Raw genomic sequence first — 27,755 nt, forward strand, 5'->3', positions numbered from 1 at the left:
CTCTGATCTCACGGTGGTGAACTCCTTGGGTATCACAATAGGACCAGATATCTGCGTAGAGCTCAAAGACCACAACTTTTTCTATGTGCACAAAGTGAGCAGCACTAACCCAATGACAATGCGAGGCAACCTCCTCCGCCGGACAAGAAAATTCAAGGGCATGCTGCTAAAGAAGTGTAACGAGGTCGCGGTGCAATACCAAGCTATCAACGGACACCATGACGGATCCGGTGGCCCTCAGCTCTACGAGTGCCTGGTCTCCGTCCCTATCAGCCACGCAATCGCGACTCGCAAACTCGTTTTCACCAACCGCAAATTCCCAGAGCTGAGTTTTCGCAAGCACCACGACAACAACCTCTACAACACCTTGGTAGATGTTGAAGAGCACGCGGTTCTGGTCTGCCGGTCAAAGCACATCGAGTATGTCCAGCCGCAAACGGGCAAAGTCGTCACCAACGTCATACTACACTTGAACGAGAGCGAGTGTTCTCCCAACGCCGGTATCTCGAGTGTACAGCAGAAGAGAGGGTTCAGAGGGGTATCTGGCGCGTCCGTCCAAGCACACAAGAAACGAGCAACCCAAGATGTCGACTTCGTCGTCATTGACAAGGCAGAATTCGAATTCAACCAGAAGAAGAACAGCTACACCTATGCCGACGTTTGCACCGGAGCTGGGGGTATGGCGCTAGGCGCCATCATGGCTGGTTTACTGGCCGTCTTCTTTCTCGATCACTGGAAGGATGCTTGCGAGACTCTGGCTGCCAATTTCGGAAACGTACACGTCTTGCGCCACGACATCTTCGACCTCGCTACTAATACGATCCTGGGGTTCATCCCTCGTCTCGTTGACATCCTGCATATCAGTTTCCCATGCCAACCTCACAGTCCGGCTCACACAGCGCTTGGGAGGAATGATGAAAGGAATATTGCCGCAGGCTACTCGGTTATTCCACTGCTGGAACAGCATAAGCCGCGTATCCTCACGATGGGTATGTACCGCCATCGTCCTACCTCTTAGGAAACGACTGATTTCCATAACAGAGCAGACCTCGGGGATCGTCACGCATGGTGGAGGCGACCACTTCCGCGCTTTGATTCATCAAATTACGTCGATGGGTTACAACGTCAGAGCTGGGATCCTCAACTGCGCAGATTACAACTGCGTCCAAGCCCGCAAGAGGCTCTTCATTATAGCCTCATGGCAAGTCATTAACCCTTCACTTGCAACTTGAGCAGAGACTAACTCCATAAGCAGCCCAGGAGAGCCTCTTCCTCCTTTCCCGCAGCCCACAAACGGAGTCACACCGGGCCTTAAACCCTTCAAGACCATTGCCCGCATTCTGTCTAGGATCAACCCCTTCACGATTCCAGCCCACATGCGAGCCTTCACTGCAAAATTTGCCGCTCCGTACGATGCCAACCAGCCACTTCACAGCTGCATCACAACCAATGGTGGCCAATCCGACGTGCACCCCAGCGGGAGGCGCTCATTCAACTTGCAAGAGCTTGCCTGCCTTGCTGGCTTTCCTCAGTCGCACGCATTCTATGGGTGCAAGACGAGTATCCGTCGGCAGATTGGCAACGCCGTCCCGCCGCCAGTCGCAAAGGCCATCTTCAAGCAGGTCATCCAGACGATGAGAGAGACTGATAGCGTTGAGGCGGAGTGGGAGCCGGAAGTTATTGAGTTGGACTGAAAAGGAGATGATTTTCATCAACGACAGATCGGCTTCGGTGCGAGGATCAGCGCTGGAACAGGGTATTGGGAAGATGGACTCGGAATGACTGAGTTGGTGGACGAAGCACTACGAGCCATGCGAGCACTGCGATCCCACGCAGCGTATGGCTCGCTCCTGCGAAATACTTCCTCTCTTTGAGCGCGGATGCACCACAAGTCTAGCAGGATTATCTTGAGCAGAAGCAAAGAAACACGAGCATTCACACGTTTGAGTTGTTATTGGTACATTCTCTCTAAGACTACATATGTAAGCGCACGATGAGACCCGAACGTCCACCAACCCCTCAAAGGGGGGAAAGCCAGGTCAATTTGGTGGGCAGGCATTCAATCTTGGAACAGTTTCATAGAGGAGTCCAAATGCCACTATTGAGCGTGAGAGCGGCGGGACTGTGACAATAGGTTCCGTGGGAGGAGCAAGAAAGCGGACGTGAAGATGAGAAAAGACAGATGCAAAAGGCCATGAATCATTGTGTAGCGAGCCGAGTCACCCACACATCGCAGGTTCAAGAAAGTAACCATCCTCCGCCGCCTACGGTGAGGATCACCGCCACCGCGGTCAAGATTCCCGCACCGGCGCGGTCTGCTGTGGTAATGGGGCGCAGTTGCACAAAGTTATCGTTCGTGTCGCCTCCGGCGGAAGGGTTGCCTTGTGAAATGCCTCCATTCCCATCGGAAACACGTGCGGGGACAGAATCGAGGAGGTTGGTCTGAATGACTTCGAGAGCGCACATTTGCTGTCCGACGCCGTCGGTGCCATCCCATGTGCCCGCCGTCCATCGCATGCCGCACAATGTGCCTTGTATCCCTCCCGTGCATGAAAGAGCGGCTGCTTGTGCCGAGGACTGCAGTAGCGGAAGGATGATGTCGTGTGTAAAAGGGGCGATTTTCGCGGTCGCGCCTAGCCATCGGGAGAAGTAGGCTTTGAAGGAGAGTTGGTCGACGTTGCAGTTTCCCGGCGGTTCGCAGGCAGCCTCGTACATGGTAGGGCTGTCGCCGGTGAAGAAGACCTTGGCTGACTCGAGGAGGGCGGACAGACGAGTCTGCCAGAGTGCTTGCTGGGAGCCGGTCGTCTCGCGCCACATCATTGCCGCGCCTAAGATGTGGATGCCGGCATTGTATGTCCACTGGATGTGGCTGAGCGAAGTGCAGTTCTCCAAATCGCCCGTTCCGTCATACACCATGTAGTTCTCGCCGATCAGGCCAACGGCGTGTTCCCAGTCCCATACCCTGTTCGCCCACTCCAAGTATGTGTCGTTGTGCGTGTAGGCGCCGAGCCGCGCGGCGAGGTTGAAGAAACAGCCGTTCGAAATGGCGTTTTTGTAATCGTAGCCCAGGTTGAAGGCGAATATCTGCCACTTCAAGCCGCCGCCACACGAGCTCATGTCCCAGCGATGCGCCTGGGTGTTGAAGACGGCCTGTGCGAGCGCCAGCCACTGTGGCTCTTCGGGTCCGGGATTGGGAAATCGGGTTTCGGCGGCGGACATGGCGCTCAGAGCCCAGAAGCATTGATCGTCATTTCCGAGCGATTGGGTTTGGTTGGGTGGCATGTAGTTGGCGTCGGGGCCGGTTTGGAATAGCATTGCTTCGGTAACGAGGGAGTTGAAGGAGGTATCGCCGGTGTAGTAGTGGTATTCGATAAGGGAGCCCATCATCGCTCCCGCCTCCCACCAGTAGTATGGGCCGGGGAGGACGCCGGGCATCTGGGAGACGACTTGACCCTCCACTCCTCCGGTGTAGTAGGCGAGCATTCCCTCCGCGGCGGTTTTTGCGGCTCGTTTGATGGAAGCTACACCTTGAGGTCAGTCGGGGCGCGACGGCGGACATGGGCCGGGAAGATCACGTACAGGCATCATTAAGGTCTAGCTCGAGCGCTCGCGAAACCTGGCCGCCGAGAAGGAGGGCGCAGACCGCCGCGCCACTTCTCCATCGCCATAATCTCATCCTAAGCACTGCGAATCGGTCAATCGAGTTGAGGAGGGAAGGCAGGTGAGGTCAGTAAGATAGGAACGACCGCCGGCGCAGTGTTAAGAGAGAGATAATCCACGCCCCTTCAAACTCCACCAAAACAATGCCAGAGGTACGCAATATTCCTCCGCCAAGCTCTTGGAGATATTGATATCACCAGTGATTGCGGCAGTGCTCTGTTGTCGCGTTTGCCCAGCACCAGCGGGTCGCAAGTCTCTTACCTCGTCCGGGAAGATGAGGTGCACGGAAGCCTCGTGCGAAGGCGATTCCACCATCATCACCATCAAGCTACATGGAGCTACGGCAAGCGCGAGCATGGCGGCGGGGACACGCGACGCAGAATGCGTGGCGAGGGAGGAAACGATGACCTCTTGGTGAAAGTCTTGGGCTTGTCGTTGTGCTTGGCTCCCGCCATGTATTGATGGTGGCCCGAGGCTTGGCACGGGGCGCAGCAATCCGCAACTTTTACCGAGGTGCACATCAAAAGGATACCTTACTCACTCACTACGTGCATTCAAAGACATCAGCGTAGGTCACGAGCAGAAGATGGAACGTATATGCAATTAAAAGAATTCATGTTTCATTCAAAGCATGCAAGTCGCCATATTGACGACTCACCGCTTCAATACTCCTACGCTTAATGCACAGGTATCGTAACAGTGGAGCCAGGGGAAGTTCTCTCCCAACATCGAGGTGTGCAATGGCCTAGGCGACCTCTCCGTAGAGCGGCGCGGGCGACATGGACATGGCAGTGGTGGAGCAGCAGCTCCTCTTGAAGCCATCGTGCCTCTGCACCGGCATCCTGCCTGACCCCATCCGAGAAAGTGTCGCCGGCGGCTGCACCTCCTTCGTCGAAGCCATGGAGCCAGACCGGGAGAGCATCTTGGTGGTATAATCGACCGCGGGCGACGGCGTGGTCAGATCGACGACATCTTCGTCGTCCCCGTCAATGTCCATCAACTCGTCCTGCGCTTCTTCCAACGCCAGACGCACTTCCTCCTGCAGGTCCGAGCGGCGATTGCCCTGTGTGCGGCCTCGCTTGCGCGACTTTTCGGTCGCATGAACAGCAGCAGCGGAGAGGGCGGGCTGGGTAGCGTGCTTGCTGTGCTTGTGAGGCGTGTGTAGCACCTTCTCGCTAATGGTGAAGTCGATGGGATCGGGACTGCTCAGCATCTCCACGTCGTCGGAGATGACGATGGGCTTGGCGCACGAGCCTTCCTTCTCCTCCGCCACCGTCGCAGGTGGGGGCGGCAGTCTCGCGCCTCGACACGTCGCCAGTCGAGCCAAGCAAGCTCGATTCGGCGCCATGGACGAAGTCGACGAGACCGTCGAGATGGAGGAGATGGAAGAGGCTCGCGAGGTGCGTGAGCGGTCGGAGATCATCGACTCGGGGCTGGAGCGCGAGGAGGCTGCGCTGGTGATGGATGGTCGACGTGACAAGTATCCGTACGGCGCATTGTCCTTGTTCGTGTTGAAGCCAAACGGAAGGGCGTCCACGGCGCATCGGTTGAATCCATTTCGTTGCACTGCCGCCATGGCCGAGCAAATGGAGGGTCGTCGGGAACTACAAACACTCGCAGCAGGAGTACTCGCAGCGACCGATGACGGTGTCATTGACGGTGTGGGCAGCGGGCCCATGCGGGCCAGTGCCGGGGTAGGAGGGGCGAGATCCGGGCGCGGCTCCAAAAAGCGGGGGACGACGGTCAATGGTGTAGGCGTGCCCTCGTGCGACGTCGAGTCGCATTTGAACAAGTTCATCGCGCCCTTCGTTGGCGTCGGGGTGGTAGGTGATGCCAAGCCGAATGTGTCGGTGCTCTCGGACAGCGGTCGGGCTTTGGTGTCTGGCATGGGGATGGTGTCCAGCTCGGGGGTAAGCAACGGCACAATGCTCTTCCACGATAATGTGGAAAGATTGAAAGGAGCCCCGGGCGATGGCGGTTGATGATTGGGCGTGTGCTTGATCACAATCTCCGCCCATCGTTTGAAGATGGGCTCGGGGATGTGCAGTTTCCAATTGACTTTGCTGAGGAAGGTTCGTTCGTTAGTGTTGATCTCCGTGATCTTGAGGCCCGACATCCTGCTCCACGCTTTGGCGGAGTAGTTACGGTCTTGCAAGTACTTCGATGCTAGGATCAGTGCAGCCAGGAACATGCGTCGGCCGCACATGAGCGCACGGCTGGCCGGGCAGTCCATTTGCTGCTCGTGAGTGAAGTCGTTCTTCGGGACAAACGGCTTGATCAGGATGAGGTAGTATAGCGCGACCTGCAGCGTCGAGTAGCTTGTCCGCGAACGGCGCAAGGTCTCTTCAATGTAGGTGCGTAGCGGGAGCACGCCGCGACCATTGGCGGCCTCGCCTCGGCAGGGAACGACCGAGAGCGGCCAGATCACCTCAACCATTTGAGTTGCGGAGTCTTCAAGCGGCCGAAAGTCTTAGCGTATGGTCTATGGGGACCGAGTGAGAAAATGTGCAGTGGCTTACCAACGAGTGATTCGACAAAATTGCTCTTTCGATCATCTTGTCGAACGAGTGCAGGAGGCTTCTGGTTCCTTGTGCCGAAACTCCTCCGGGGATTTTGTCGTTGCTCCTGCGGCAGTGAGGTGACGTCGGCGTACGATGGAGCCGGTGGATCCCATGCCTTGGTGGGGCAGTCGGCCTGTGATGGCGCGGCGGCAGTGTGTGTGTCGTCGAGAGACAATTGGCTTTGAATCTGCAGTTGAGCGCAGGCTTTGTCCCTCGCCTCCTCATGGCCGAGTCGGAAGTCGTCAGAGACGGAGCTCGCTATTGAGCTTGAGATGGAACACGACTCGGAGAAGACGGAGGCCTGTGAGGAGACGGAGGAGGAGATGGATGGTTCGTACGGCGCATCTGCTCGTCCAGAAGAAGAGAGATGGTGGGCCCCATTCAGTGTCTGCTCGCCGTCGTGCAAATTCATTCTCTGTGAGAGAGAGCAGGGTAAGAGTAATCCAGTAAGAGTTGACCGTTCGATGTGACCTGGTATTCCGCGACGCCTCTCGAGTGCCGAAAGACGTGTGACAGCTTGTGCCGATTAAGAGGACATGTGATTAGGTAGGGGTTGGGAGGGGGTATCAAAAAGCACAAGGCAGGGAAGGATAGATCGATGTAAGGTGGCGAATTGGGAGAGAGGCTCCAACCAGCGCGCGCGCGTGTGACCCAAGTGTTTCGTTTCTGCTCTTTCGCGTCGATAATAGTACACAGGCGTGTCGAGGTGTGAGGTTCCCGGCAGGCTGATGTTCTTCTCGGTGCAAAAAGTCGTCCTAGTATGAAGGGCGACCAGTAACGGAATCGAAGGACTTGGAGACGGTTGTGCGGCGGGTTGGAAGCTCTGCGAAGCTGATATCGGGTGACATTTTGATCGAGGTGGGTGAACGAGGCGCAGTGGAAATATTAACGAGGGCTTATGACTGTCGTAGCGTGGTTGCGAGCGTCGATGACTGAGTGGAGATGCAGCGTGTGGACAGAGCGCAGTTGCTGTGAATCAGAGCAAAGGCGTATGAGCCGATGTGGTGGTGGTATGAGTACAAGGGGCTGGCTCGGGATGAGTTGCGGTTGTTGGCGGCTTGCGGTGGTGACGGTAGGCTGCTGGGAGGCGGTCCGCGCAAGTCTCCGTCCTTGCAGGCCGAGTGAAGAGAGAGGGAAGGGGTGGAGAGTAGAGGGGAGAGGCGTAAGAGTGAGTATGAGTGAAGGGGAAGGAAGAGGTGACGGGATGAAGAGGGTGAATCAAGGTGGCGAGGCTCGATGACTCCGCGTGCAACCAAGGACGAGGAGGCAGAGCAGAGAGGGTGGCGGCAGGCGGCAAGCGGCCAGGTGTTTCCCGCTGAGCGCAGCGCGTTTCCCGGAAACGACACGTCGTCGGGCGTGCGCGTGGCCTTGGTGGGCGGAGGGAGGAGGAGGCGGCGAGGAGGAAGAAGGGAGGGATGTCGATGTTGCTGCACTGCTCTGCACACTGCTCGACTGCTCGCGATGAAGACGGCGGAGGGGAGGATGACTGGGAGCTTTGGGCTGGGGCCTGCGCCGACGGCAGGCAGAATGAGTAATTCGAGGAAAAAGTGGTCCGTGCGGGCCGGGGGTCGGGAGAGAAACGCCACTCGGTCGGCCTTCCCACCTTTTCCCCATCCCCACCCTGCCAACTCAACTGCGCCCTCTCGGCCTCTCTTTTTTTTTCGCCACGCCGAGCGACCCGTCCTGCCCAAGTTTCTGCTGGTGATGATCATGGACGGGCCTGGAGCAATAGCCTTCGAATTGGGCCTACAGCTGTTGCCGTTGTCGATTATCATCTACATCGAATTGGGAGGATCCCGGGCGCAGTGCTGCAGCGTGTCGCATTATTACCAACGCATCAGTCAGGCCACCCAACAGGCCCTCTGCGCTGTTGTCATCTCTAGTTTACGCTTGCCGGCACTGGCCATGACAACGATGGCAACGATCTATCGTCAAGTAGCAAGGCTTGCCAAACTCGTAAATCTAGTGCATCAACATCATTCGTTCTCACATCCCAACTGGTCAAATGGCATCCTCGCTTCGTGTCGACCGTCAGCGGATTGCGACAGCAGCTGACGTTCCTCATTCCTTCTCCGACGACCGACGCTTGCTAACCCCCAAGCTCAGCTGATGAGTTGAATTGGGGTCCAAGCGAGTACGAGTCATACCAAGACGATCGGTCCGTGACGGGATTTGAGGAGCGTCTCGCTGCGCGGGTATATGTCACAGCCCGTTGATTGTTCGGCGTTCGTTGAACGGGTGAGCATCGGGTGTCTACGGTTGAAGATTCTTCCACCGAGACGATTGCTTGGAATGAATCATCGTCCCTGTAGGATGATGCAGTAACGAGTGGTGAAGGATGGTATGGCTGCCTTGGCCGCCGGCCATCATCGCGTTTCCGCCGGCGCGGAATCATCCCATCACCTGCTGCCCAAAGGAGTAAGCTCAATTCCAACGACTCTGATTGGTGGAGGACTTGCGGTGATTACGTTTCGTATTATTGGTGCGTCTTCTCACCAGTCGATCGTTGTTGATTCACTCCTCCGAGACGCACTGCAGCCTGGCATGAGAACGTGGAAGGTGGACGAAAGCAGCAGTCCTTCGCGCCGAGCCTTGTATGGAAGAGTCTTGGTAGCATACCCACCGATCATAGCGTTGTAAGCGGCGACTTAAGGGAGTCCCAGGCTGACACAGGCCCCGGCATAGACATTACGGAGGATTGACGTTGCATGCTGACGCCCACCTTGATGAAGCGCGCTTGGGTCGCGCAGGCGGTGAATCATCGCTTGACCTGGCCGAGACAGCGACGAACAGCCAACTGAGCGTAGAGCTGATGCAACCGCACACTCGATATGTATGGTTATTGTCACGCTGTCCCTGTCATGCATAAGCGCCTGCTCAGCTCTTTCGCGGTGGAATAATCGCCCATATGCGGTTGCTTGGTCTGAGATAACGCCGACTTAACTCCATGACTGTGGATCAGGGATGTTACAGCGGTAGACACGCAGGACCGCGTCTGTTCGAAGACGACGAAAGTATGGTCCTGTGTTCACACGATCTAGCCTGGCCGACAGCACTCGAGGATGGCGTGGTTGGCCCGAGCTTCCGACAGCTGTCAGCTGAAAGTTAGAGTTCAAAGTCTAAGTGAGTGTTGTTGCACGTGCTCGCCAGACAACACTAGCGTGCGACGAGCCATGTTGTACGGTATGGAGAGCACAATTCTCCGAACAGTGCAGCCTTGATGCGGATAATGGACATGGTGTATGCGCGGAGAAAGGCTGAAGCGAGGACCCTGAGACGAGCCAAGACTGCATAGCCGGAAGGAGCGAACGTCGCAGCCTCGCGCGGCAGGCCCCACGCCTCGAGCTCCGGGACGCAACTTCACTTGTTGACCTCCGACTATAACATCTACTCCTGGAGCTCGTATCTTCCACCCTTTGCCACTTACTACACCGATCTGTCTACGATGTGATTAGTACCGCTTTGCCAGGCTGATTCCGGCCTGCTACCGTTCACACCCACCCAAACTCGATCATCTTCGTCATGGCCAGCAGAAGACGCCATCTCCACCGCCGCAGGTCCTTCAACGGCGGCAAACCGATAGCCATCCGAGTCGGTAGTCGTCGCTCTCCTCGCCGATTCCACGAGATCCAGGTCAGTGGCCCCAAGGACGCCGGCCGCTTCGCCCGATTTGTCGATGAGCAAGTCCACACCTACCCCCGCGATCCCCTCATCATCGCCGTCAATGGCTACCAACCCTGGCTAGAGGAGGTCTTCAACTCTTGCATCCGCGACTCATGGTCCGAGGTGTCCGATCTCGACCGCGAAGTGCAATTCGCAAATTCGATGCAGTTTCCGGAAAAGGCGAGTCAGACCGGCGACTTTGTCCCATGGACCTTTATTATCGACAACATGAACGTCCCGCAAGTCTACTACTGGAGCGTCGATCTCGAGCCTCCTTCTCTCGACGACTACGGCCTCCCGTACATTCAAAACTTCCGCTTCCGCCTGGGGGTGTGGCAAATGGGCCAGGGCGCCTGCACCTTCGACCCGAATGTCCCAGTCACAATCATCTTCACCCGTCCCACCGACGTCTGCGAGCATGTCGTCACCGAGCTGCTCTTTCCCTTTCTCTACAAAGACCAAGACTTTGCGAAGCGTCGCAACAGTGACGAAGAGCAAATCACGTGGATCTTCCTCCGCCTCTATTGGCTCCTCACCGACTGGCAAAACATCGTCTTCGCCATCAAGGCGCGCCTCAAAGAAGCCGACGATAACAGCCACGGCCGAAAGCTGCCCGTGAAAATGCGCGCTCGCACCATGCACCACGAAGTCGACCGCATCTACGAGCTGAAGGAATACCTCCAATTCCACCAATCCTCCCTCACCAAGCTGCAAAAGCTCAAATCCGACGCCCCCGAACAAGCGCAAGCCGCCCCGCTGTGGACCGACGTGGACGACGCCGTCGAGGACCTCAACCAATACAGCAGCACCATCGACGGCCTCAAAGAGCGCTTCAACAACCTCCTCGACCTCGAGTTCAACATTCAGAATGCGGTGCAGTCCGACAACAGCCAGTTCCTCTCCATCATCGCCACCATCTTCCTCCCCATCTCCTACCTCTCCGGCCTCTGGGGCTTTTCCTCCGTCACCTGGAAGGCGCTGTGGTACGTCTATGCCGTCGTGCCCGTCCTCATCCTGAGCGTGCTGTTCACGCTGCTGTTCCGGCGGACGGTGCTGAAGGTGCAGAAATGGCTGTACCCCATGGAGCAATACCATGTTCATCTGCACTCGAGGGACTTTACACTGCTGGGTGCAGAGTTGCCGAATAGTACGGATCCTGCGGGGTCGTTTGGGGCAACCAAAGTCAATCGAAAGCGTTCACACTCGCAGAAGGAGAATACGCCAAGGTATCGCCCTCGATCGAAATCGATGGACGAGAAGGGCAATTGACAGCGTTGGCGATGCCTCCGTTGCATTGCTGAAGATCTTCCGCACGAGAACAGTGGTGCATTATGTATATTAGCGTTCTTCTACCAGCGTCTATCGAGAATCTATCCCCCTGTAATCATGCTCACTGCCCTTTTAGAGTCGGTGTCAACGCCAACCCACGCCATGCCATCAGACGCCCGCCTGTCCGTCAAATCGCAAAGAAAGTACCTTTGTAGCTTTCGCCACCGCAAGCATGCTTCGCCCTAACCACCTGCCCCCGTCCTTTCTTTTCAACAGTGTGTGTGCTTGTGTGTCCAGGACTTCGATCAGACTTACCCCAACGAGCACAAGAGATGCTCACCCACCAACCACCTCACACAATGCCTTCCACTTCTCCTCATCCTCCACCAACCAGCCGCGTCCCCTCATCACTCCATCAACCACCTCCATCACTCGCCTAAACCCACTCGCGGCCCCCTTGACCTGCACAAAGCGCGCAATCGACAAACCCGCCTTCCGTCCATGCTCTAGCACAACAAACAGCTCCACTCGGAACGCCACAGGCTTGATATCTAGCGAATTGTGCTTGTCGACCCGCGCTGTGACGGTGTTCGTCTCCCGGGAATACTGGAGGTCGCGAATGCCATGACGCTGCCATTCGCGAAGCAAGAGGACAAGCTCCTGTCGAGCGCGACCACGTGGGATGGAGAAGCAGAGGACTTTCGACATGGGCTTGAAGTGGAAGAACCTCGCGAACCAGGAGCGCTCGGGGCCGCCGATCGGCGGGCTGTCGTCGCTGGATGGTGCTGGTGAGGCGGAAGAGAAGAGCGAGTCCATGGACGGGTGGACTATGTTGGAGTTGTCGCCTGCACAAACAAGTCAGCAATATGTTAGGAGAGTGACGAAAGGGGGAGGCTTGCCTGCGTCGTTCACGGGATCAGTCTTATCCCCACCTATTTTCCCAAGCCATTTGGAAAAGCTCTTCTTTCCTCCCACAAGCCTGGTCTTGCGAATTGGGAATTCACTTGACAGCGCGGATGGCGGGGGCTCTTCTGGCAGAGGCTTCTCTGACTGCGTCTTGATCGCCGTCCTCAACGGTCTCCGATCTCTTCGATCGACAACATCGCCGGGGGAGACAGCAGCAGCACCGTCGCTCGTGTTGTTCTCCACGTCTGCTCTCTTCCTGTTAATCCCAAACCAACCAGACTGCTTCCTTCTCAAAGTCGGGGTGTCATTTTGAGGTGACGAAAGTGCAGTGTCCTCGTCAATGACTGCCAAGCTGCCAACAGTGTCGTTGCCACGTTTCAAACCCATCCGCTCCTGAGAGTGTTTCGGACTCAGGCGACTTTGTGAACCCGCGCTGCTCGTATCGCTCCCATTGCTGCGCTTGCGAACATTCAATGGCGCGACCGTGCCCGGAGATGAGGGAGGCACAACTCGAATCGTCCTGTCCTCCGAAAGCTTCTCCCTGGACACTGGCGCAGTGGCAGATCGAAGCCATTTGCCCGCAGTATCCTTGCTGTGGCGATAGTCCGTTTCCTCTGATTTAACGGGCAAAGGTCCACGACGGTCTGGCGTCTTCGCATCGGGTGCAGATGTCGCACGCTTCTCGGGCGACTTTCGCATACCAGGCATGATGCTCTCCAACATCTTCATCACCTCTTCGAATTTGGCAGTGTTGTCTTCGCCGTTGGGCTGATAAGCGGCAAGCTTTTCCCTCGTCTCCTCCAACGTCTTCGTCAAGTACGTGTTAGGTGTTTCCTTTGGAATTGCGGGCAACGGGCGCGACATTGGTTTGAGGCCCTGCTGTTTCATGATTGGAGTTGTGCGAGCAGGAGGGGACACAGAGGATGGCGGCGTGTTGAACGGGTCGTTCTTGTCCGAGAACGTGGTTTGAGCAGTGAGGCTGGACCCGACAGAGCTCCGGAAGAAGGCTTCCTCGCATGCCTTTTCAAGCTCCGCACTGTGCTTGCGAATGTCGTTACGGATGTGCAGAGTTGAGTCGTCCGCGTGCCGCACCTTGATACGTGGAGTCTTCGGCAGAGGCGCTTTCTCTTTGCGCGAAAGAATGGCTTGATCCGCATGAGCAGTCGGGCTGCAGCTTTCAACTCGACTGCTTGCTGTCCGCGTTTTGCGCCGGTCTTTGCAGATGGTCGAGATGCTCGGAGTAGATGGGGGCTTCCCGGAACCCTGAGCTTCTAAAGCGCTGACGGTAGATGTACGCCGTAGATGCCCAAAGCTTACACCACGCTTATGGACATCCGAGGGTCGCATCGTTGCGATGACTGGGGGACTGCTAGGCCAGACTGAGGTCGTCATGGAGTGTTTGGACGCCGAGGACCGCCTCAAACTGCGCGCAGAATGTCCGAGGCTGGACGATGAGTGCTCCGAGGTGCGACGATTTCCTTGCTTGAGCGTTTCAATGCGGAGTGAGTTGGGATGTCGCAGACTGCGCTTGGCACTGACCCTGCGGGTTCCACGAGCGCTTTCGTTGCGATGGACGGTGACGTTCACGTATTCACCACGTGCAACGATCGGGTTCTTGGAGGCTCTGTAAGGGTCGTAGCTGCTAATCGAAGGGGGCGGCTCAACAAAGCTATGGCTGGGCTTGAGGTGCTCGTCATTCAGGATCGAGTACTGGGACTGCGATCTTGGAGCGGAAGCAGTGGGTAGCGGCGGCGCTGCGGAAGACAATGGCAGCTGATTGTGGTGGTAGTCGCTGTTCGAGTGGCCCATGTCGTCGGTTCCGGCATAGTGCTCCAGATTCTCCTCACGATGCTTCAACAATGCAGCGTAAAACAGCTTTTCCTGGTTGATTTCGTCGCTGAGGAGCTTTTGAATGAGACCCTGCTCTGATTCGCTATGCCATAGGGTGCGCATGTTGCGCAAGATCTCACGGTCGACGTCTTGTATGCGCTTGACCTTGAAGTCGGTGACCGTTGGAATGGGCCCGATGGCGTCTTCCTTGGTTTGGCTGGGACAGCCGAACTGTTTGTCATATTTGTGTACAAGCGGATGCTCCCAGATTTCGTCCATGGTAATGCGGCGCTTTGGATCGGGGACGAAGATCCGCCGGATCAGGTCTTTCGCCTCCAGGCTGAGGCTCGGCGGCATCCAGTAGTTTGCTTTGGCAATGTCGCGGAAGAGCAAGCGGATGTCACCGTCTGGGGAGTAGTTGTAAGGTGTCGTACCCGTCAGCATCACATACAGGATGACTCCGCAGCTCCATACGTCGGCCTGCTTGCCGTCATAGGGTCGACTGCTCACGACTTCCGGGGCCGCATAGTGAGGGCTACCACACGGGGTGCTGAGTTGCCGTCCTTCAGGCTGAAGTGCCGCCATGCCAAAGTCGATTAGCTTGACGGTGAGGTCATTTTGATTGAGCAATATGTTCTCCGGCTTGAGGTCGCGATGGCAGATGAGCAGACGGTGGCAGTAGAGGAGAGCGGAGACGATCTGGCGGAAGATGTACACCGTGTCCTCCTCTGGTAGACCTTTCCTGTCGTCGACGTAGTGGAACAGCTCTCCGCCGTCTACATACTCCATGATCAGATACCTGTACTCCAATTAGCATAGCATGGGGTGAAGGGAGGAAGGGTACACACAATTCGTTGCGATTCTCCCATACATCATACAGCCGTACGATGTTGGGGTGCTCGAGAAGCTTCATGACCGCAATTTCGCGCTCCAATCCATACGGGATGGGCTTGTGTCCTGAAGTGGTAGGCGCATGGCTACCCTTGGTGCTCTCGATGAGGTTGGCAAGGCTTTGTGCACGCGTGCTCTCCGCGGTGCTGCGCGTGACGATCTTGACGGCACCATACAGATGGCGCGTCTTGTGTCGCACCACTCTCACGCGCGAGCATCCTCCCTTGCCAATGGTCTTGCCCAGCTGCCAGTGGCCGATGTATGTCTTGCGCCTTCTGCCCGAGGCATTGGTGGAGGTGGTAGATATGGCGGAGTCGCGCTTGGTGTCACGAGCTTCCTGGGTGGCAATCTGGGAGACGCGGGCGTGTTCAGGAGAGCTGGGATTGCTGCCGCGCACCACCAGAGATCCGTTCGGTTCGAGGGATTCATTGTGGGGTAGATTGCCTGGGGAGATGGAGGCTGCTTTGGCAGACTTGGCTTGTCGGCTTTGGACAGGTGGGGTGTTCGTGTTATTGGTGACTTCCGCCAGAGGTTGCCGCTTTGCTGCTGTTAAGCGGCTGCGGTACCTGTCGGCCATGTTACCAGATGATGTGAGGCGGAGGTGCAGGCATCACAGTGGGCGAGCAGAGGGCGTTTGGTGGTGAATGCTGGGTGTAGCCTTCCTGTTGGCGATGAGGATGGAGATGAGGATGTTTGGTATGCTGTGTGGGCGTGGGTATCCAATCGTGGCCGAGCCCGTTGGGTGTGGACGGCGGTGGTGTTGTGGGTGGGAAGTGAGTGCGGCAATGAATATCGCGATGCCGCCGTTGCACGCGAGGCCGGAGCGAGTGTGGATGATCTGGTCAGATCTTCAACGAGCGACAGGACGGACGAACGGAGGGGTCAGAGGCTGGCGAGGATGGCGATGCTGCTGTTACCACTGCCGTGTATTTCTGTCATGAACGGATGCAGGAAGCAGTGATTGATGGAATTAGGGAATGCGGTGGAAGTTGCCGTCGTCCCAGGGGTTTAATGAGCGGTTGTTTGGGTTTTGTTTGTGCTGTAGACTTTTTTCTGGATGCATGTGCAGTGCAGGTCGTGCAGGGTTGAGGAAGGAGCGAGGGAAGGCTGCGCGGGAAAGGGAAGGCATCACCCACTCTTACACTGCAATTCGTCTTATAACACTCTACACGTGCAGTACGTGCGCAGAATTGGACCGGTCTAGTAGGTAATCGGCCAGCACGTGGAATGCTCGAGAAGATGTTTGTTTTGCACTTTCCTCGCGCCGTGCTTGGAATGTGGATGGACTCCTCATCTCCTCGCGATAAAGGGCGGCAGTCACACATTCGGCCTCATGATTGCCTGCGAAAGGCGTGACTGATACAGTCTTCGACGATACCGATGGCCATGCAGTGGCGTGCACTACAACGAGGGCAGTACCCAGGCCGCACTCTCTCGAAATGTCGTCTCGACTCGTCGAGCGTTCAAGAGGAAGACTGGAGAGGGACAGGAGGACGTCACGCCAAGAACAACCAGCGCCGCGTCCTGTCACCTCACCCACGCATGCTCCCTCCACGTGGTGAGGTGAGAAGAGGCGGAGGGGGTTGGTTTGCAAGGAGAAGACGACAGTCCAATCTCCGCACGGAGAAACTCTATCGTTCGTATTCGGCTACTGTACCTAACCTCGACCCTAACACACCCACCATGCGTTCTGCAGGGGGCGCGCGAACAGAGGCTTTGGAGACTCGTCCATTCGCAGGTGTGCATGATGATGGATGGAGAAGGAAATAGATCAACCCTTCAGCCAGCCATCATCACTCCGATATCAGCACTACAGCACCACGGCTTCCGATTTGCCGATGCTACACGAGATCACCGCCGATCGTAATGTCTTGCAGCTCGTGTTCCCAACCCCGTCCTGCAAGACGCAAGACGGCAGACGGCCAGGGCCATGGATGACAGATTCCTGACCGTGGTACGCTCGCCTATTCGAGCCTCCTGTTGTGCGACAGCAGAAGCCAACCACCGGCTATGCTCGGACGCCGGCTCCCCAACTTCTCGATTGGGAAGTTCCAGCATAGTTTAGCCTGCAGAGCCTGCATCTTTTAGCCTGCCGCACATGAAGTCGGGACGAAAATAACATCGTCGAAAGTCTCTTGATCGCTCTACATTTGATGCTTTCAAAGTGCATAATGCTATTACTCCTTTATTCTGCTCATAATCACCGTGAGGAAAGCACGGCAAAGCAGCCAAAGCTCTGCGTCATCGCTCTCGCTATCGCCATAGCATGGCAGGAGCGTGTCCTCTTGCTCGCCGCTCGTGAGGATATGACAACGTTCAAAGCTTCGCTTGCTTCTCTAGAGAATCCCATGCGCTCCTGGACCTAGGATTGGCTTTTGCCGTCCCATTTTCCCCGACCCCGGCGCACCTCGTTGCGCGATGACCCCAATTCCATCTCCATCGTGACAGCGTGATATGAATAGTAAATCCGACAGAAAGAGGCAAGCATAACAAGTCGATTGTGTTAATACAATCCCGAGAAGCGAAGGGTATCAAGCGCACGCCAAACAGACACACATCGCGCGTCTCAAAGAGATGAAGTGACGACACCGCCGGAATTCGAGCTGTCGGATGTCGGTGACAGAGAGTCTTCGAGCTCCTTCACTTCCGTGGTGCCGTGTGCTTTGCCGCAGCCCTTGACGAGGATGTGTCGCTGGGAGATTGTTAGCTATTGTCATCATTGGCCTTGTGAAAATGTCCTGCACATACCTTCAGCGCGTCTTTTCGGGAGAAGCTCTTGTCGCAGTGACCACATGGGAAAGGCTTGACGGCGAGATGGATCCGCTTATGCCTCTTCAGGTCGTGATTTCGATTGAAGCTCTGTGGACATTGGTCGCAGCGGAATGGCCGATCATTCTGCTGGACTTGGGCTTGCGTGTGGCCGTACATTTGTTGTTGCATCTGTGCCGCCGCATGACCGCTGTTGAAGCCACCGGGGACCATATTATGCGGCATGCCGCCAACCATTTGCAATTGGCCGCCAGGGTTGTTGACGTTGGAGAGGACGGGTCCAGGGAGCGAGTATTGGTACTGGCGGTTGTACGCGGATGCTTGGGAGTGAGGAGATTGCAAGGGCTGACCGTTCCCTGAAGACATCTTCATCGCTCCGTTGCCGTGGCCAGGGCTCTGGTGGACAGGCGATGGGCCATTCGAATAGGAGTAAGGGTTTTGCTGAGACGTTGCGGATTGCGAATGTGAGTGGTTGTAGTATGTGGCCGTAGGCGGGGGACGAGCAAAGGCATCCTGTGCGGGAATGGGAGAAGACTGAGAGACGGAGGTGGGGATTGGGTTCTGGCCGCCCATCATGGCACTGCCAATCATCTGATGTTGCGGGGCGCCACTGGTCAAGCTCGGGGCGGACATTGGGGCTGAGGAGTATTGCGGCATCTCGAAGGGAGGCGGCGGGAGACCTTCGGCATTCGTGGGCGTCGGGTTGCCTCGAACGAGGGAGTTCAATGATGGCGAGAACAAGCCTCCTCGGTTGTGACCGTAGTTTTGCTGGGGGGTTGTGGCCGGCTGATAGCCATACGAAGCGTTGTGGGTGTTTGGCGGAGGCCACATTCCACCTCCGATGGGAGTGAAGGGCGGAAGGATGCCTTGGGAGCCGGCGCTGGTGGGTCCAGACACCGGACTCAAGCCATCCGTGGAGCTGTTGGTAGGCGGCGTCAATAGACTGCCGACCGGGGTCAAGGTGGTAGAGGTGGGGTGGTTGGAGCCGAAGCCCTGGTAGCTGGGGTACTTCTGCTGGAAAGCGGAAAGCGGAGGAGGAGGCAGCTCGAAGTTGGGAAGATTTGAAGCGTTCGGTCGACGGGCAGTGAAGCTCGCGGGAGCAGCCATCGACTCCGAGCCTGGAATCATGGAAGGAGAGAAGGGTAGGGCTGCGGGCAGGTTTGCGGGTTGTTGCGGGTCCGACAGGCCGAAGGGCGGAGAGGAGGAGTCCGCAGGAGGGGTGGGAAGCGGATGGAAGAGACCGGAGTGGTAGGGGGGAGCGTAGAGCTTGTCACCTTCCCAGGACTGTCCTGGTTGCGAGAATGAGGAAGCCAGGAAGGGCGGCCGGCTTCTTACAAGCTGTGGGTGAGAGTGTGGACAAGGTGCTATGCTGCTCCGAGATCCAACAGGCCGGGTAGCAGGCGACTTTTGTACTCAAGCCCGACTCCCGAGTCCGTGGGCAGACGGAAGTGGCTGCAGAAGATCAGGAATGGCGCGCTTCCGAGGGAGTGGAGAGTCGCGCGAGAAGATGCAGTGGTGTCCGGAAGGGCGTCTGCAACGATCCGAGTGGGGGATGCTGTGCGAGGCGGGCGTCTCGCGGAAGCAGTCAAGCCAGGGAGCGGATCGGTGTGGCAGATGGGCAGAGGTGGTGCAGATGGCGCGTTGCACGCTGTACAACGACGTTACCCGACTTCACACGTCGCTGGTTCTTTGTTGGAGCAAGGCCGGGAAATCCGAGGGTGGCGATGGGTTGCGCAATGAGGAACAGTGAGTTGGAGCGCGGGCGACGGAGCGAGAGACGGGCGGATGGGGTGGATGGCAGGTGGGGAGGTTTGCGGCGGCGGCCAAGAGAAGTGAAGGGAAGGGAGACGGTTTTCTGGCGGACCGCGGTGAGGTCGCGTTTATGGTGTCTGTGGAAAGGATGGGCGTGGGGACGGCGGCGATGCTCCGTTTAAGCTCAGGTGCCTGGCGCCGGGAGGCGGTCGAGGCTTTCATCAATGCCCAGTCCGGCCCAGCGCACCTTCCACGCTGGCGACTCAAGGTTTGCCGCTAGTTCCAGGCTAGTTTGGGAAGGGCGGGTGCGTTAGCGTGGTTGAGCAGGGCACTAGAGCGCGCTCTGGATCTGCTAACCCGCCGTGCAGTGGCCACGCGGATGCTGGGACCCTTCCTCGCACCAACATGGCCTCCCCCGAAAACGGACGAGGTGGCGCGTCGCAAACGAGGCCTTGGGGGGGTGCAGTGTGACGAGATGTCCAAAGCAGATGGCTGCGGCGGGCGCCTACGTCTCACCTCTCCCCCCTTTACTCCCCTCTCCCGTTCACTCGTCCAGCACGCGCGAAACAAAGCTACACCCTGCCCAACGCGAACCCTGTCTCTCCCTTCCTTTCGGACTGCCACTTGCAGCTCTGTGGCCCCCGCGAGAGCAACGTGACGCATCTGCTGATGCTGCCTTCCCAATGCGGAAGCGTGAACAGGCCGGCTAATAAGATGGCCCGCACCCTCCTCTGACGAAAGGCGAAAGCGAGGAGCGCTGAAGCGAGATTTGCCCGTGGTCCAGCTTTCGCCCGAGACCATCTGCATCTCTCCATCTACAGCTCCGCGGGCAAGGAGTAAGCCCGAAAACGAAAGCACGCCGGTCAAACAACCAGGGAAAAGTCTGTTGATCCTTGTCACGGCATCATCCGGCCTGTCAGCGTCCTACGCGATTAACTTCCCCTCTAGTCCTCTTCCACGCAGGGGCGATACTACCACCCACGCCCGCCTCTTCTCTCTCTCCCTTCTCGCACCGGACATTACTCGACATATGTTCACATCGCGACGCAACACTGTGCGTTTCGGGGGGAACGAAGAACTGCGTTTACGTGGAATTACGCGAGAGTGGTTTCGTGTGGGCGAGTCAGCAACCGCGGCAGCAGCAGCCAGCTTCCCTCGCCCGCCAAGACACGACTGTCGTGATTCGCGACGCAAGTATCGTTGCACGGCGTGGAATGAGCAATAAAATGGTCTATCGTCCAGACGGGCAAGTCTCCGTCTTGTTTGTTAGCGCCGGACGGGCAATCTCTTATCCATCACATCTGGTGGGGCAAGAATACCCTGCACGCCCTCGGTTGCTTGCCCGGATCGACATTGGGGGCTTGACGCGGACCGTCCTTCGCTCGACGCCCCATCCTCCACGTGCTTGGGAATAAGCATTGGGGCGTGAATCCCCCAGCCTGCACTGTATATCAGTGGGTGCAGCGTATTGATTCCTCAGGTTACGCTGCAGAGCATCTTCTGCGCCAGTAGAAGCACGACATGGCACGATATTGGCGACTGCCCTTTTGACTAAGCTGCATCGGATTGCTTCCAAATATCAGAAAGCAGCGGCCGCGATTGGACTCCTGAGCCAGGGCTCGCATCAGAGTTGCTTGGCGCATGAGCCCATGATCGACGCATTTCCCCAGGGCGGCGGCCGCCGCCCGCCATGGCGGCGGATGGCTTGCCCTCCATCTTCCTCCTTCTCTGGCTCGACTGCTGTCATTTTCAGCCATTGCCAGCGGCCGGCGTTGCCACTGATACAACAACCTCCCACATCACTTCTTGGCCACTGTGACCACCACTGCGACGACAATCGCTCGACTTTATCTCCTGGTTTGCCTTTGTGCGAGCGCCTCCGCAAGTCTGCGATTGCTCGATTCGACCGAATTGAATTTGCTGGGGGCGCGTCGTCATCCGCCAATCACGATTCGCCCTACGCGAGCTCTGCGTTCTAGCCTGCTCCCATGCTTCGCCGCAGGTCTGGTTGTCTCTTGGCAGCGGGACGTGCCTCGTGGCCTCTAGCCTCGACTATTCTTCCCGCCGCCGGCGCATCCGCGTCATGGCGCCGGATTTCGTCGCTGAGACCATAGACCGGTCTGGACTTGGTGGACGCCATCCGCTACACCATTCCTCTTTTCATCCCCGGCTACAGCACTCCACCCGCCAGCCTCATCGGCGCCTCCGATGAAGCTTAAGCAAGCCATATCCGTGGTCGCGTGGCATCCATACCGTATCCAGCCCACCCCAGCCTAAACTTGCCTTGCCTCTCCGGCTTCCCACGATCATGGCAAGTGCCAAAAACGTGCTTTCGCGTGGTCGGATCTGGCAACGCCCCGGATGGATTCATCCTCAGGGGGCTTACAAAGCTGGCCGTTTGGGGTAATTATTTTAGCCAGCGCGTGCCGATGCAACGCATTTCTTTCCAATCTCCCGTGTCCTGCTCCGCGTCCGCGATATCCCCGCGCGTGCCGCTCGTCACTGGCCATATGTGCAGTCAACTTGGTGGCATAGACGCACCGAGCACGCGAGTGTCTGCCCGTTGATGACCATCGCCGGAGCCGTCGTAGCCGTGGGTATTGTAGCGACCCGGTCCAGATTCCTCACCTCGCCCTCTTCGCACGCGACTTGACTAGATAGGGCATTACTTGCCGACAATGTACTGATAAGAAAGGTTTTCGGGCCACAGGCAGACACAACCTTGGTGACGAAGTGATGGAAAGCAGATGCCATTGTACCGCAAGGCTTGGACACGCTCGCTACACCATGCCAAGATCTACACGAGAGCCAACGCAACACGTTTTGTGGACGGCCAGATCATCTCCCACGGCACATCTGCCGATCGCCAAGCCATACGAACGAATTGCCGGGTACGCGAAGGCACAGTGGCAACAACATGAGAAGGGTGGTAAAACTCCGAGATGCGGCTGGCAGGACGGCTATACCTACTTGCTGGGCATGTGTACGTAGGTGTATGACTCGGGGTTCGTGACGAATTGCCGACGCAGGAACGAACCATGCAACGCCCGAAAACGTGCTTGTCGGCACCGATGTTGAGCAGAGTCCCAAGAGATGGCTAGTCAGTGAACTTGCTCGCTCAGCAAAACTATGCCATGTGTCTGCTATGGCGGGCGAGTGTTTTCGACTTCGCTTAGACGAGTGAAACCTTCGGCGTGGCAAACCGACTTCAATGCACTTCAGGACTGATCTTCCGTCGCCGGTAACAGCTCCGGAGCCTTGGAACAACACGTGGTTGAACGGACAGCGAAATCTCGTAATGTGGTGAGGCATGTTGCCCTCTTGATGAATGCAAGTGCACTGCGCGTCGATGCACTGCGCGTCGATGTACATACAAGTGTCGATTGGGCTGGTCCGGAGCACTGCATATCAGGCTCCACCAGCCTGCAGCAAGGCGCTGGGGGGGATTAGATGATGTGGCCTAAGTTTCAATTGTCCATCTCGACCTACACCTCGCAGGTGAGGTGCACAAAGGTGCAGCACACGAAGAGCAAACACGGTGAAGTCGTTGTATTCTTTCGACCAAAAGTCGAGTGGTCGATTGGCCGGTGTCGGATGAACAAAAGCCCGGGCCACTTCCGTTGCCGAGAACTTCAACTCGTGAAGTTTTGGCAGAAGATTCTTAGAAAATGTCGCACCTGATAGACTGTGCGAGCCGGCATCCAAGGCGCTGTCCCTCCATTCGCCATGATGGGTATGACGCATTCTCATTCCTGAGCATATCCACTGCACATCCGCCGTGAAACGAGAGCCCCGGGTAAGTCGTGAGTCCTCAAACTCTTCTTGCAGCGATGGAACTTGCTTGGTGATGAATGCAATCAAATGGTCGACTTCTGAACATTGGTGTCGAGAACATAATGATTAACTTCTTTTCTGATCTTGCGTTGGAGTCATGATGCTGTGGATGAACTTGCCGGCCGCAGCGCACACCTTGCTAACATCCATCTGCAGTTCCTCATCCCCGAACCCGTCAATATGTGTGGCATCATCGCGGTCATCTTGGCCTCGCCTCAGGCCAACGCCGCACCAGAGATCCATCAAGCACTATACTACCTCCAGCACCGTGGCCAGGATGCCTGCGGTATCGCCACCTGCTCTCACGGTGGCCGCATTTATCAATGCAAAGGAAACGGTCTGGCGGCAAAGGTCTTCCACGAAGGCCAGCGTGTCAATGATCTGCCGGGCTACATGGGTCTCGGACATCTCAGATATCCCACCGCTGGTAGCAGCGCCAATTCCGAGGCCCAGCCTTTCTATGTCAACTCGCCGTACGGCATCTGCTTCACGCACAACGGCAACCTGATCAATGCACCGGATTTGAAACAATACCTCGACCACGAAGCACACCGCCACATCAACACCGAGTCGGACAGTGAGCTCATGCTCAACATCTTCGCCGACGAGCTTAACGAGACCGGAAAGGCGCGAGTCAACGCCTCGGATTGCTTCTCCGCGTTGGAGCGCATGTATGCGAGATGCAAGGGCGGCTGGGCTTGCACGGCGATGCTGGCCGGCTTCGGCCTCATTGGTTTCCGGGACAGCTACGGCATCCGACCCATGGTCCTCGGCGAGCGCCCATCAAGTGATGTGGAGGGCGGGAAAGACTACATGATGGCTTCGGAATCTGTTGCGCTCAGTCAGAACGGCTACAATAACATCCGCGACATCCTACCCGGCCAAGCCGTCATCATCGAAAAAGGCAAGGCTCCCGTGTTCGCCCAAGTCGCACCCCAACAGAACTATGCACCCGACATCTTCGAGTACGTGTACTTTGCGCGGCCGGAGAGCGTCATTGACGGGATCTCGGTGTATCGATCGCGACAACTCATGGGCTACCGCTTGGCCGAGACGATCCAGCGGGAGCTTGGGGCAGAGCAGCTCAAGGAGATCGACGCTGTGATCCCCATCCCCGAGACCTCGCTGGTGTCTGCTTACGCCGTGTCCAAGCACCTGAAGAAACCATATTGCCAAGGCTTCGTCAAGAACCGCTACATCTTCCGCACCTTCATCATGCCATCGCAGCGAGCGCGGCAACGCGGCGTGCGAGCAAAACTCAACGCCATCCCCGTCGAGTTCAAAGACAAAAACGTGCTGCTGGTAGACGACAGCATCGTGCGCGGCACGACCAGCCGCGAGATCGTCAACATGGCCAAGGAGGCAGGGGCGAAGAAGGTGTACTTTAGTAGCTGCGCACCACCCATCACCAACGCCCACATCTACGGCATCGACCTCGCCAGCCCCAGCGAACTCATCGCCCACCACCGCAACAGCGCCGACATCGCCGACCACATTGGCGCCGACGCCGTGGTGTACCAGAGTCTCGAGGACCTGAAGTCCGCCTGTGCGCAAGAGAGTCCCCGCGACCCCGCGACGCAGGACTTTGAGGTCGGTGTGTTCTGCGGCAAGTACGTCACCCCCGTGCCGGAGGACTACTTCCAGCATTTGGAGCGGATGCGCGGCGAACGCAAGAAGGACAAGGTGCTGCAGACGGCGAGGAATGCGGTGCGCGATGGCACGGCGGGGCAGAAGCAGATCCGCATGGCAACGAATGGGGTCGAAGTGACGGATGAAGGCGACGTGGTTGCGCGGGACAGCGGGTCGGATGGGGAGGAGCGGGCGCCGAAGAGGTTACGAGGCGATGGCGGCGTGACGAATCACAATGGGTCGGCGAGTTCTGCGCAGCGAGAAGGCTATGCGGAGGAGCGGAGGGAGGAGCATCGCGACAGCCAGGACATTTCGCTGCACAACCTCAACGACGAGGAGAGATGATTGGGATTTCCCGGCGGTCTGGGCAGGCACCTTGCTACACGGAAATACCCCCGGGGCGGTGTACAAAGGCGTGTTTACGGCGGTGCTTCGATGGCGTTGCTGTACAATTGACATAGACTATACTTCTTTGAAAGGAAAAGTAAGGCGCCACGCTCAGATCCAATGTTCCCCCTCCAACACCCAAGCTCCAACACCCAAGGGCAATGCATTCAACGGGCAATCTCAAGGGTCTTGCGAGGGCAGTTCACTAGCAGGCTGCTTGGTTTCGACCTAGAGGATCGAAAGTCGTCAGCCTGCATTTTGAGGACAATGATGAAGAAGAGGAGGCGGTTCGAGGCAAATCAACATGCGATATTCGAGCAGGAATTACGGCCAACAAGCATTTCCTACATATTTCGCCGTACATCGCAGAATCACGTCTTTTGGTCCTTCTCCCATCGCGCTACTCTACAATTTCGCCATGTTGGTAGCAGGAGTCTTTCCACTCACATGTGTGATTTCATCGTAGAGGAGGCTGGTCACGTTAGTCTTGCACGCATAGTGTGGCGGAGGGGTAAACTCACCTGGTCAGGAACTCCGAGTAGTCCTCGCCCGTGACTTGCGTGGCAAAGTATTGCGCCGCAAGCTTGTACTTGTTGCCCTTGGGTCCATTCTTCTCCAGCTCATCCGCCTGCTCGTACAGCAGCTTGAGCGAGTAGTCCTTGTCGATCTTCTTGCCCTCGGCGGTGGTAATGCCGTGTCGGACCCACTGCCACAGCTGCGAGCGCGACACTTCGGCCGTCGCCGCATCCTCCATCAGGTAGTTGATGGGCACGCAACCAATGCCACGCAGCCAGCCCTCCATGTAGCCCAGGCCGATGTTGAGGTTCTTGCGGATGCCCTCCTCGGTGATGGTGCCCGGGACGTTCATGTTGAGCAAGTCGTTGGCGGTGACGTGCACATCTTCGCGTCGCACGTGCATCTGGTTGGGCGTGGGCATGTAGGTGTTGAAGACGTCGGCCGTCACGGCGGCCAAGCCGGGATGCGCGACCCAGGTGCCGTCGTGGCCAGCACGCACCTCGCGCATCTTGTCGGCGCGCACGGCGTCCATGACCTTGTCGTTCTCGGCCTGGTCGTCCTTGCGCGGGATCTGGGCCGCCATGCCGCCCATAGCGTGGACCTGGCGGCGATGGCAGGTCTTGATGAGCAGGCGCACGTAGGCGTCCATGAAGGGCACGGTCATGGTGACGTTTTGACGATCGGGCATGACGAAGCCGGGGTTTTGGCGGAAACGCTTGATGACGGAGAAGATGTAATCCCAGCGGCCGCAGTTCAGGCCGGCAGAGTGGTCACGGAGTTCGTAGATGATCTGGAGGAGGTTAGCAGGGGGAAGGGTGAGGGGGAATGGACATTTACTGACCTCGTCCATCTCAAAAGCGGCAGTGATGGTCTCGATCAAGACGGTGCCTCGGATGGTTCCGCGACGCATGCCAATGTAGTCTTGTGCCAAGTTGAACACATCATTCCACAGTCTCGCCTCGAGATGGCTCTCCATCTTGGGCAGGTAGAAGTAGGGGCCACGTCCGCGCTTGACGAGCTCCTCGGCGTTGTTGAAGAAGTAGACACCAAAGTCGAAGAGGGAGCCGGAGATGGGCTCGCCGTCGACGGTGAAATGCTTCTCCACCAAGTGCCAGCCGCGGGCGCGGGCGATGAGGGTGGGCAGGACGCGGTCGGTGCGGAGCTTGTACTCCTTCTCGCCCTGCTTGAAGTCGATCTGGCCACGAATGGCGTCGTAGAGGTTGAGCTGACCGTTGATCATGTTCTCCCACGTGGGTGCGGTGGCGTCTGAATGAGACGATAGAGTGGTTAGTGCCTGCTCTTCGATGCCTGCTCTGATTACATACCCTCAAAGTCGGCCATATATGTCCAGACGTCAGCGTTCAAGGCATTGACGACCATGCTGCGGTTGGTGGGACCGGTGATCTCGATGCGACGATCTTGCAGGCCCGGGGCGGGCGGGGCGCCTCTCCATGCATCATTCTCACGGATGTGCTTGGTCTCGGGGAGGAAGTCGAGCTGCTCGCCCTTGTCGAGGTTGGCCTGGCGGAGCAGACGGCGCTCGAGCAGGGTCTTTCGGCGTTCATTGAAGGTGCGGTGCAGAAGGGCGAGGAAGACGGTGACGTCCTTGTTGAGGATGTGCCTGTTCTGGTCGGTGAGGGCGCCGTGGACGTTGACTTCCTTGAGGATCTGCTCGGGGTTGGCGGGGCGGGAGAGGAGCTGGGCGGACTTGGAGGTGATGCCGACGCCTGCCATGGTGACGGAATGCGCTTGACGGGGTGGGGTAGTGTAGTGTAGTGGGAAGGGGGTGGAGTGAAGATGAGAGGATGGGAGAAGAAGGATGTGTGATGTCGAGGTGAAGGTACAGATGCGGCGGTTTAAGGCGGTTATATGTCGTCACCGGCAACGAGCTCTCCGTCGCTTTTTCGCCTCGGATGAGGGGAATGGCGTGGACGGAGCGCGCCGACGATGCATGCATCTGCTCTTCTCAGCAGCGTTGTTGATGTGAAGGAGCGTGGATGCGTGAAAGAAGAATGCTAGAACATCTCCAGATCCGTTACACTTCCTCCCCGTCTGCTCAGCGTCTCCTTCCCTGCCTGTCGGGCAGAT

At 57.4% G+C, this 27,755-nt stretch overlaps 10 protein-coding genes across 10 annotated transcripts; 3 read left to right on the forward strand and 7 right to left on the reverse strand.

The window, feature by feature from the left end:
- Positions 1 to 516: 516 nt before the first annotated feature.
- BDY17DRAFT_304021 (S-adenosyl-L-methionine-dependent methyltransferase) lies at positions 517 to 1,933 on the forward strand. The gene is made up of 3 exons (XM_033734675.1): positions 517 to 989; positions 1,042 to 1,201; positions 1,256 to 1,933. The coding sequence occupies exons 1-3, from the start codon at positions 680 to 682 to the stop codon at positions 1,692 to 1,694; spliced, it is 909 nt and encodes a 302-aa protein (XP_033586074.1). The 5' UTR covers positions 517 to 679; the 3' UTR covers positions 1,695 to 1,933.
- A 305-nt stretch (positions 1,934 to 2,238) lies between these two features.
- Positions 2,239 to 3,676, reverse strand: BDY17DRAFT_313315 (putative cell wall glycosyl hydrolase Dfg5; the record flags this gene model as incomplete). Its single annotated transcript, XM_033735701.1, has 2 exons — positions 2,239 to 3,521; positions 3,580 to 3,676. 2 exons carry the CDS (start codon positions 3,674 to 3,676, stop codon positions 2,239 to 2,241), a joined length of 1,380 nt encoding a protein of 459 aa, XP_033586075.1.
- Positions 3,677 to 4,651: 975 nt separating this feature from the next.
- On the reverse strand, positions 4,652 to 6,558 carry BDY17DRAFT_227984 (uncharacterized protein; the record flags this gene model as incomplete). Its single annotated transcript, XM_033730170.1, has 2 exons — positions 4,652 to 6,111; positions 6,180 to 6,558. Coding segments are annotated over 2 exons (1,839 nt in total), but the record flags the coding sequence as incomplete, so codon positions are not given.
- Positions 6,559 to 9,743: 3,185 nt separating this feature from the next.
- Positions 9,744 to 10,715, forward strand: BDY17DRAFT_229815 (uncharacterized protein; the record flags this gene model as incomplete). Its single annotated transcript, XM_033730199.1, has 1 exon — positions 9,744 to 10,715. A coding segment is annotated over one exon (972 nt), but the record flags the coding sequence as incomplete, so codon positions are not given.
- Positions 10,716 to 11,234: 519 nt separating this feature from the next.
- Positions 11,235 to 15,798, reverse strand: BDY17DRAFT_349053 (uncharacterized protein). The gene is made up of 3 exons (XM_033738157.1): positions 14,738 to 15,798; positions 12,053 to 14,688; positions 11,235 to 11,998 (listed from the first exon to the last, which is right to left on the reverse strand). Exons 1-3 carry the CDS (start codon positions 15,355 to 15,357, stop codon positions 11,490 to 11,492), a joined length of 3,765 nt encoding a protein of 1,254 aa, XP_033586078.1. The 5' UTR covers positions 15,358 to 15,798; the 3' UTR covers positions 11,235 to 11,489.
- A 533-nt stretch (positions 15,799 to 16,331) lies between these two features.
- BDY17DRAFT_304029 (uncharacterized protein) lies at positions 16,332 to 16,898 on the reverse strand. The gene has a single exon (XM_033734676.1). It carries the CDS (start codon positions 16,836 to 16,838, stop codon positions 16,632 to 16,634), a length of 207 nt encoding a protein of 68 aa, XP_033586079.1. The 5' UTR covers positions 16,839 to 16,898; the 3' UTR covers positions 16,332 to 16,631.
- A 448-nt stretch (positions 16,899 to 17,346) lies between these two features.
- On the reverse strand, positions 17,347 to 18,677 carry BDY17DRAFT_257329 (uncharacterized protein; the record flags this gene model as incomplete). Its single annotated transcript, XM_033731676.1, has 2 exons — positions 17,347 to 17,472; positions 17,529 to 18,677. The coding sequence occupies 2 exons, from the start codon at positions 18,675 to 18,677 to the stop codon at positions 17,347 to 17,349; spliced, it is 1,275 nt and encodes a 424-aa protein (XP_033586080.1).
- Positions 18,678 to 21,753: 3,076 nt separating this feature from the next.
- Positions 21,754 to 22,840, reverse strand: BDY17DRAFT_304034 (uncharacterized protein). Its single transcript, XM_033734677.1, has one exon. It carries the CDS (start codon positions 22,671 to 22,673, stop codon positions 22,140 to 22,142), a length of 534 nt encoding a protein of 177 aa, XP_033586081.1. The 5' UTR covers positions 22,674 to 22,840; the 3' UTR covers positions 21,754 to 22,139.
- Positions 22,841 to 22,974: 134 nt separating this feature from the next.
- On the forward strand, positions 22,975 to 25,256 carry BDY17DRAFT_304035 (glutamine phosphoribosylpyrophosphate amidotransferase). Its single transcript, XM_033734678.1, has one exon. The coding sequence runs from the start codon at positions 23,316 to 23,318 to the stop codon at positions 25,107 to 25,109; it is 1,794 nt and encodes a 597-aa protein (XP_033586082.1). The 5' UTR covers positions 22,975 to 23,315; the 3' UTR covers positions 25,110 to 25,256.
- BDY17DRAFT_304038 (malate synthase) lies at positions 25,257 to 27,494 on the reverse strand. Its single transcript, XM_033734679.1, has 4 exons — positions 26,993 to 27,494; positions 26,509 to 26,933; positions 25,673 to 26,457; positions 25,257 to 25,623 (listed from the first exon to the last, which is right to left on the reverse strand). The coding sequence occupies exons 1-4, from the start codon at positions 27,399 to 27,401 to the stop codon at positions 25,557 to 25,559; spliced, it is 1,686 nt and encodes a 561-aa protein (XP_033586083.1). The 5' UTR covers positions 27,402 to 27,494; the 3' UTR covers positions 25,257 to 25,556.
- Positions 27,495 to 27,755: the final 261 nt, after the last annotated feature.

Source organism: Neohortaea acidophila (assembly GCF_010093505.1).
Source record: "Neohortaea acidophila strain CBS 113389 unplaced genomic scaffold BDY17scaffold_11, whole genome shotgun sequence".
NCBI lineage: Eukaryota > Fungi > Ascomycota > Dothideomycetes > Mycosphaerellales > Teratosphaeriaceae > Neohortaea > Neohortaea acidophila.

Bases quoted from the DNA above. Each gene is read 5' to 3' on its own strand.
- BDY17DRAFT_304021 (XM_033734675.1), top strand. From the start codon at position 680: ATGGCGCTAGGCGCCATCATGGCTGGTTTACTGGCCGTCTTCTTTCTC. The intron at 990-1,041 runs GTATGTACCGCC...TTTCCATAACAG, and splicing joins GCCGCGTATCCTCACGATGG to AGCAGACCTCGGGGATCGTC. The intron at 1,202-1,255 runs GCAAGTCATTAA...CTCCATAAGCAG, and splicing joins CTCTTCATTATAGCCTCATG to CCCAGGAGAGCCTCTTCCTC.
- BDY17DRAFT_349053 (XM_033738157.1), bottom strand. From the start codon at position 15,357: ATGGCCGACAGGTACCGCAGCCGCTTAACAGCAGCAAAGCGGCAACCT. The intron at 14,689-14,737 runs GTGTGTACCCTT...ATTGGAGTACAG, and splicing joins TGGGAGAATCGCAACGAATT to GTATCTGATCATGGAGTATG. The intron at 11,999-12,052 runs GCAAGCCTCCCC...TTGTTTGTGCAG, and splicing joins TGATCCCGTGAACGACGCAG to GCGACAACTCCAACATAGTC.
- BDY17DRAFT_304038 (XM_033734679.1), bottom strand. From the start codon at position 27,401: ATGGCAGGCGTCGGCATCACCTCCAAGTCCGCCCAGCTCCTCTCCCGC. The intron at 26,934-26,992 runs GTATGTAATCAG...CGTCTCATTCAG, and splicing joins ATATATGGCCGACTTTGAGG to ACGCCACCGCACCCACGTGG. The intron at 26,458-26,508 runs GTCAGTAAATGT...AACCTCCTCCAG, and splicing joins CCGCTTTTGAGATGGACGAG to ATCATCTACGAACTCCGTGA.
- BDY17DRAFT_304029 (XM_033734676.1), bottom strand. From the start codon at position 16,838: ATGCTGGAACTTCCCAATCGAGAAGTTGGGGAGCCGGCGTCCGAGCAT.
- BDY17DRAFT_304035 (XM_033734678.1), top strand. From the start codon at position 23,316: ATGTGTGGCATCATCGCGGTCATCTTGGCCTCGCCTCAGGCCAACGCC.
- BDY17DRAFT_304034 (XM_033734677.1), bottom strand. From the start codon at position 22,673: ATGTACATCGACGCGCAGTGCATCGACGCGCAGTGCACTTGCATTCAT.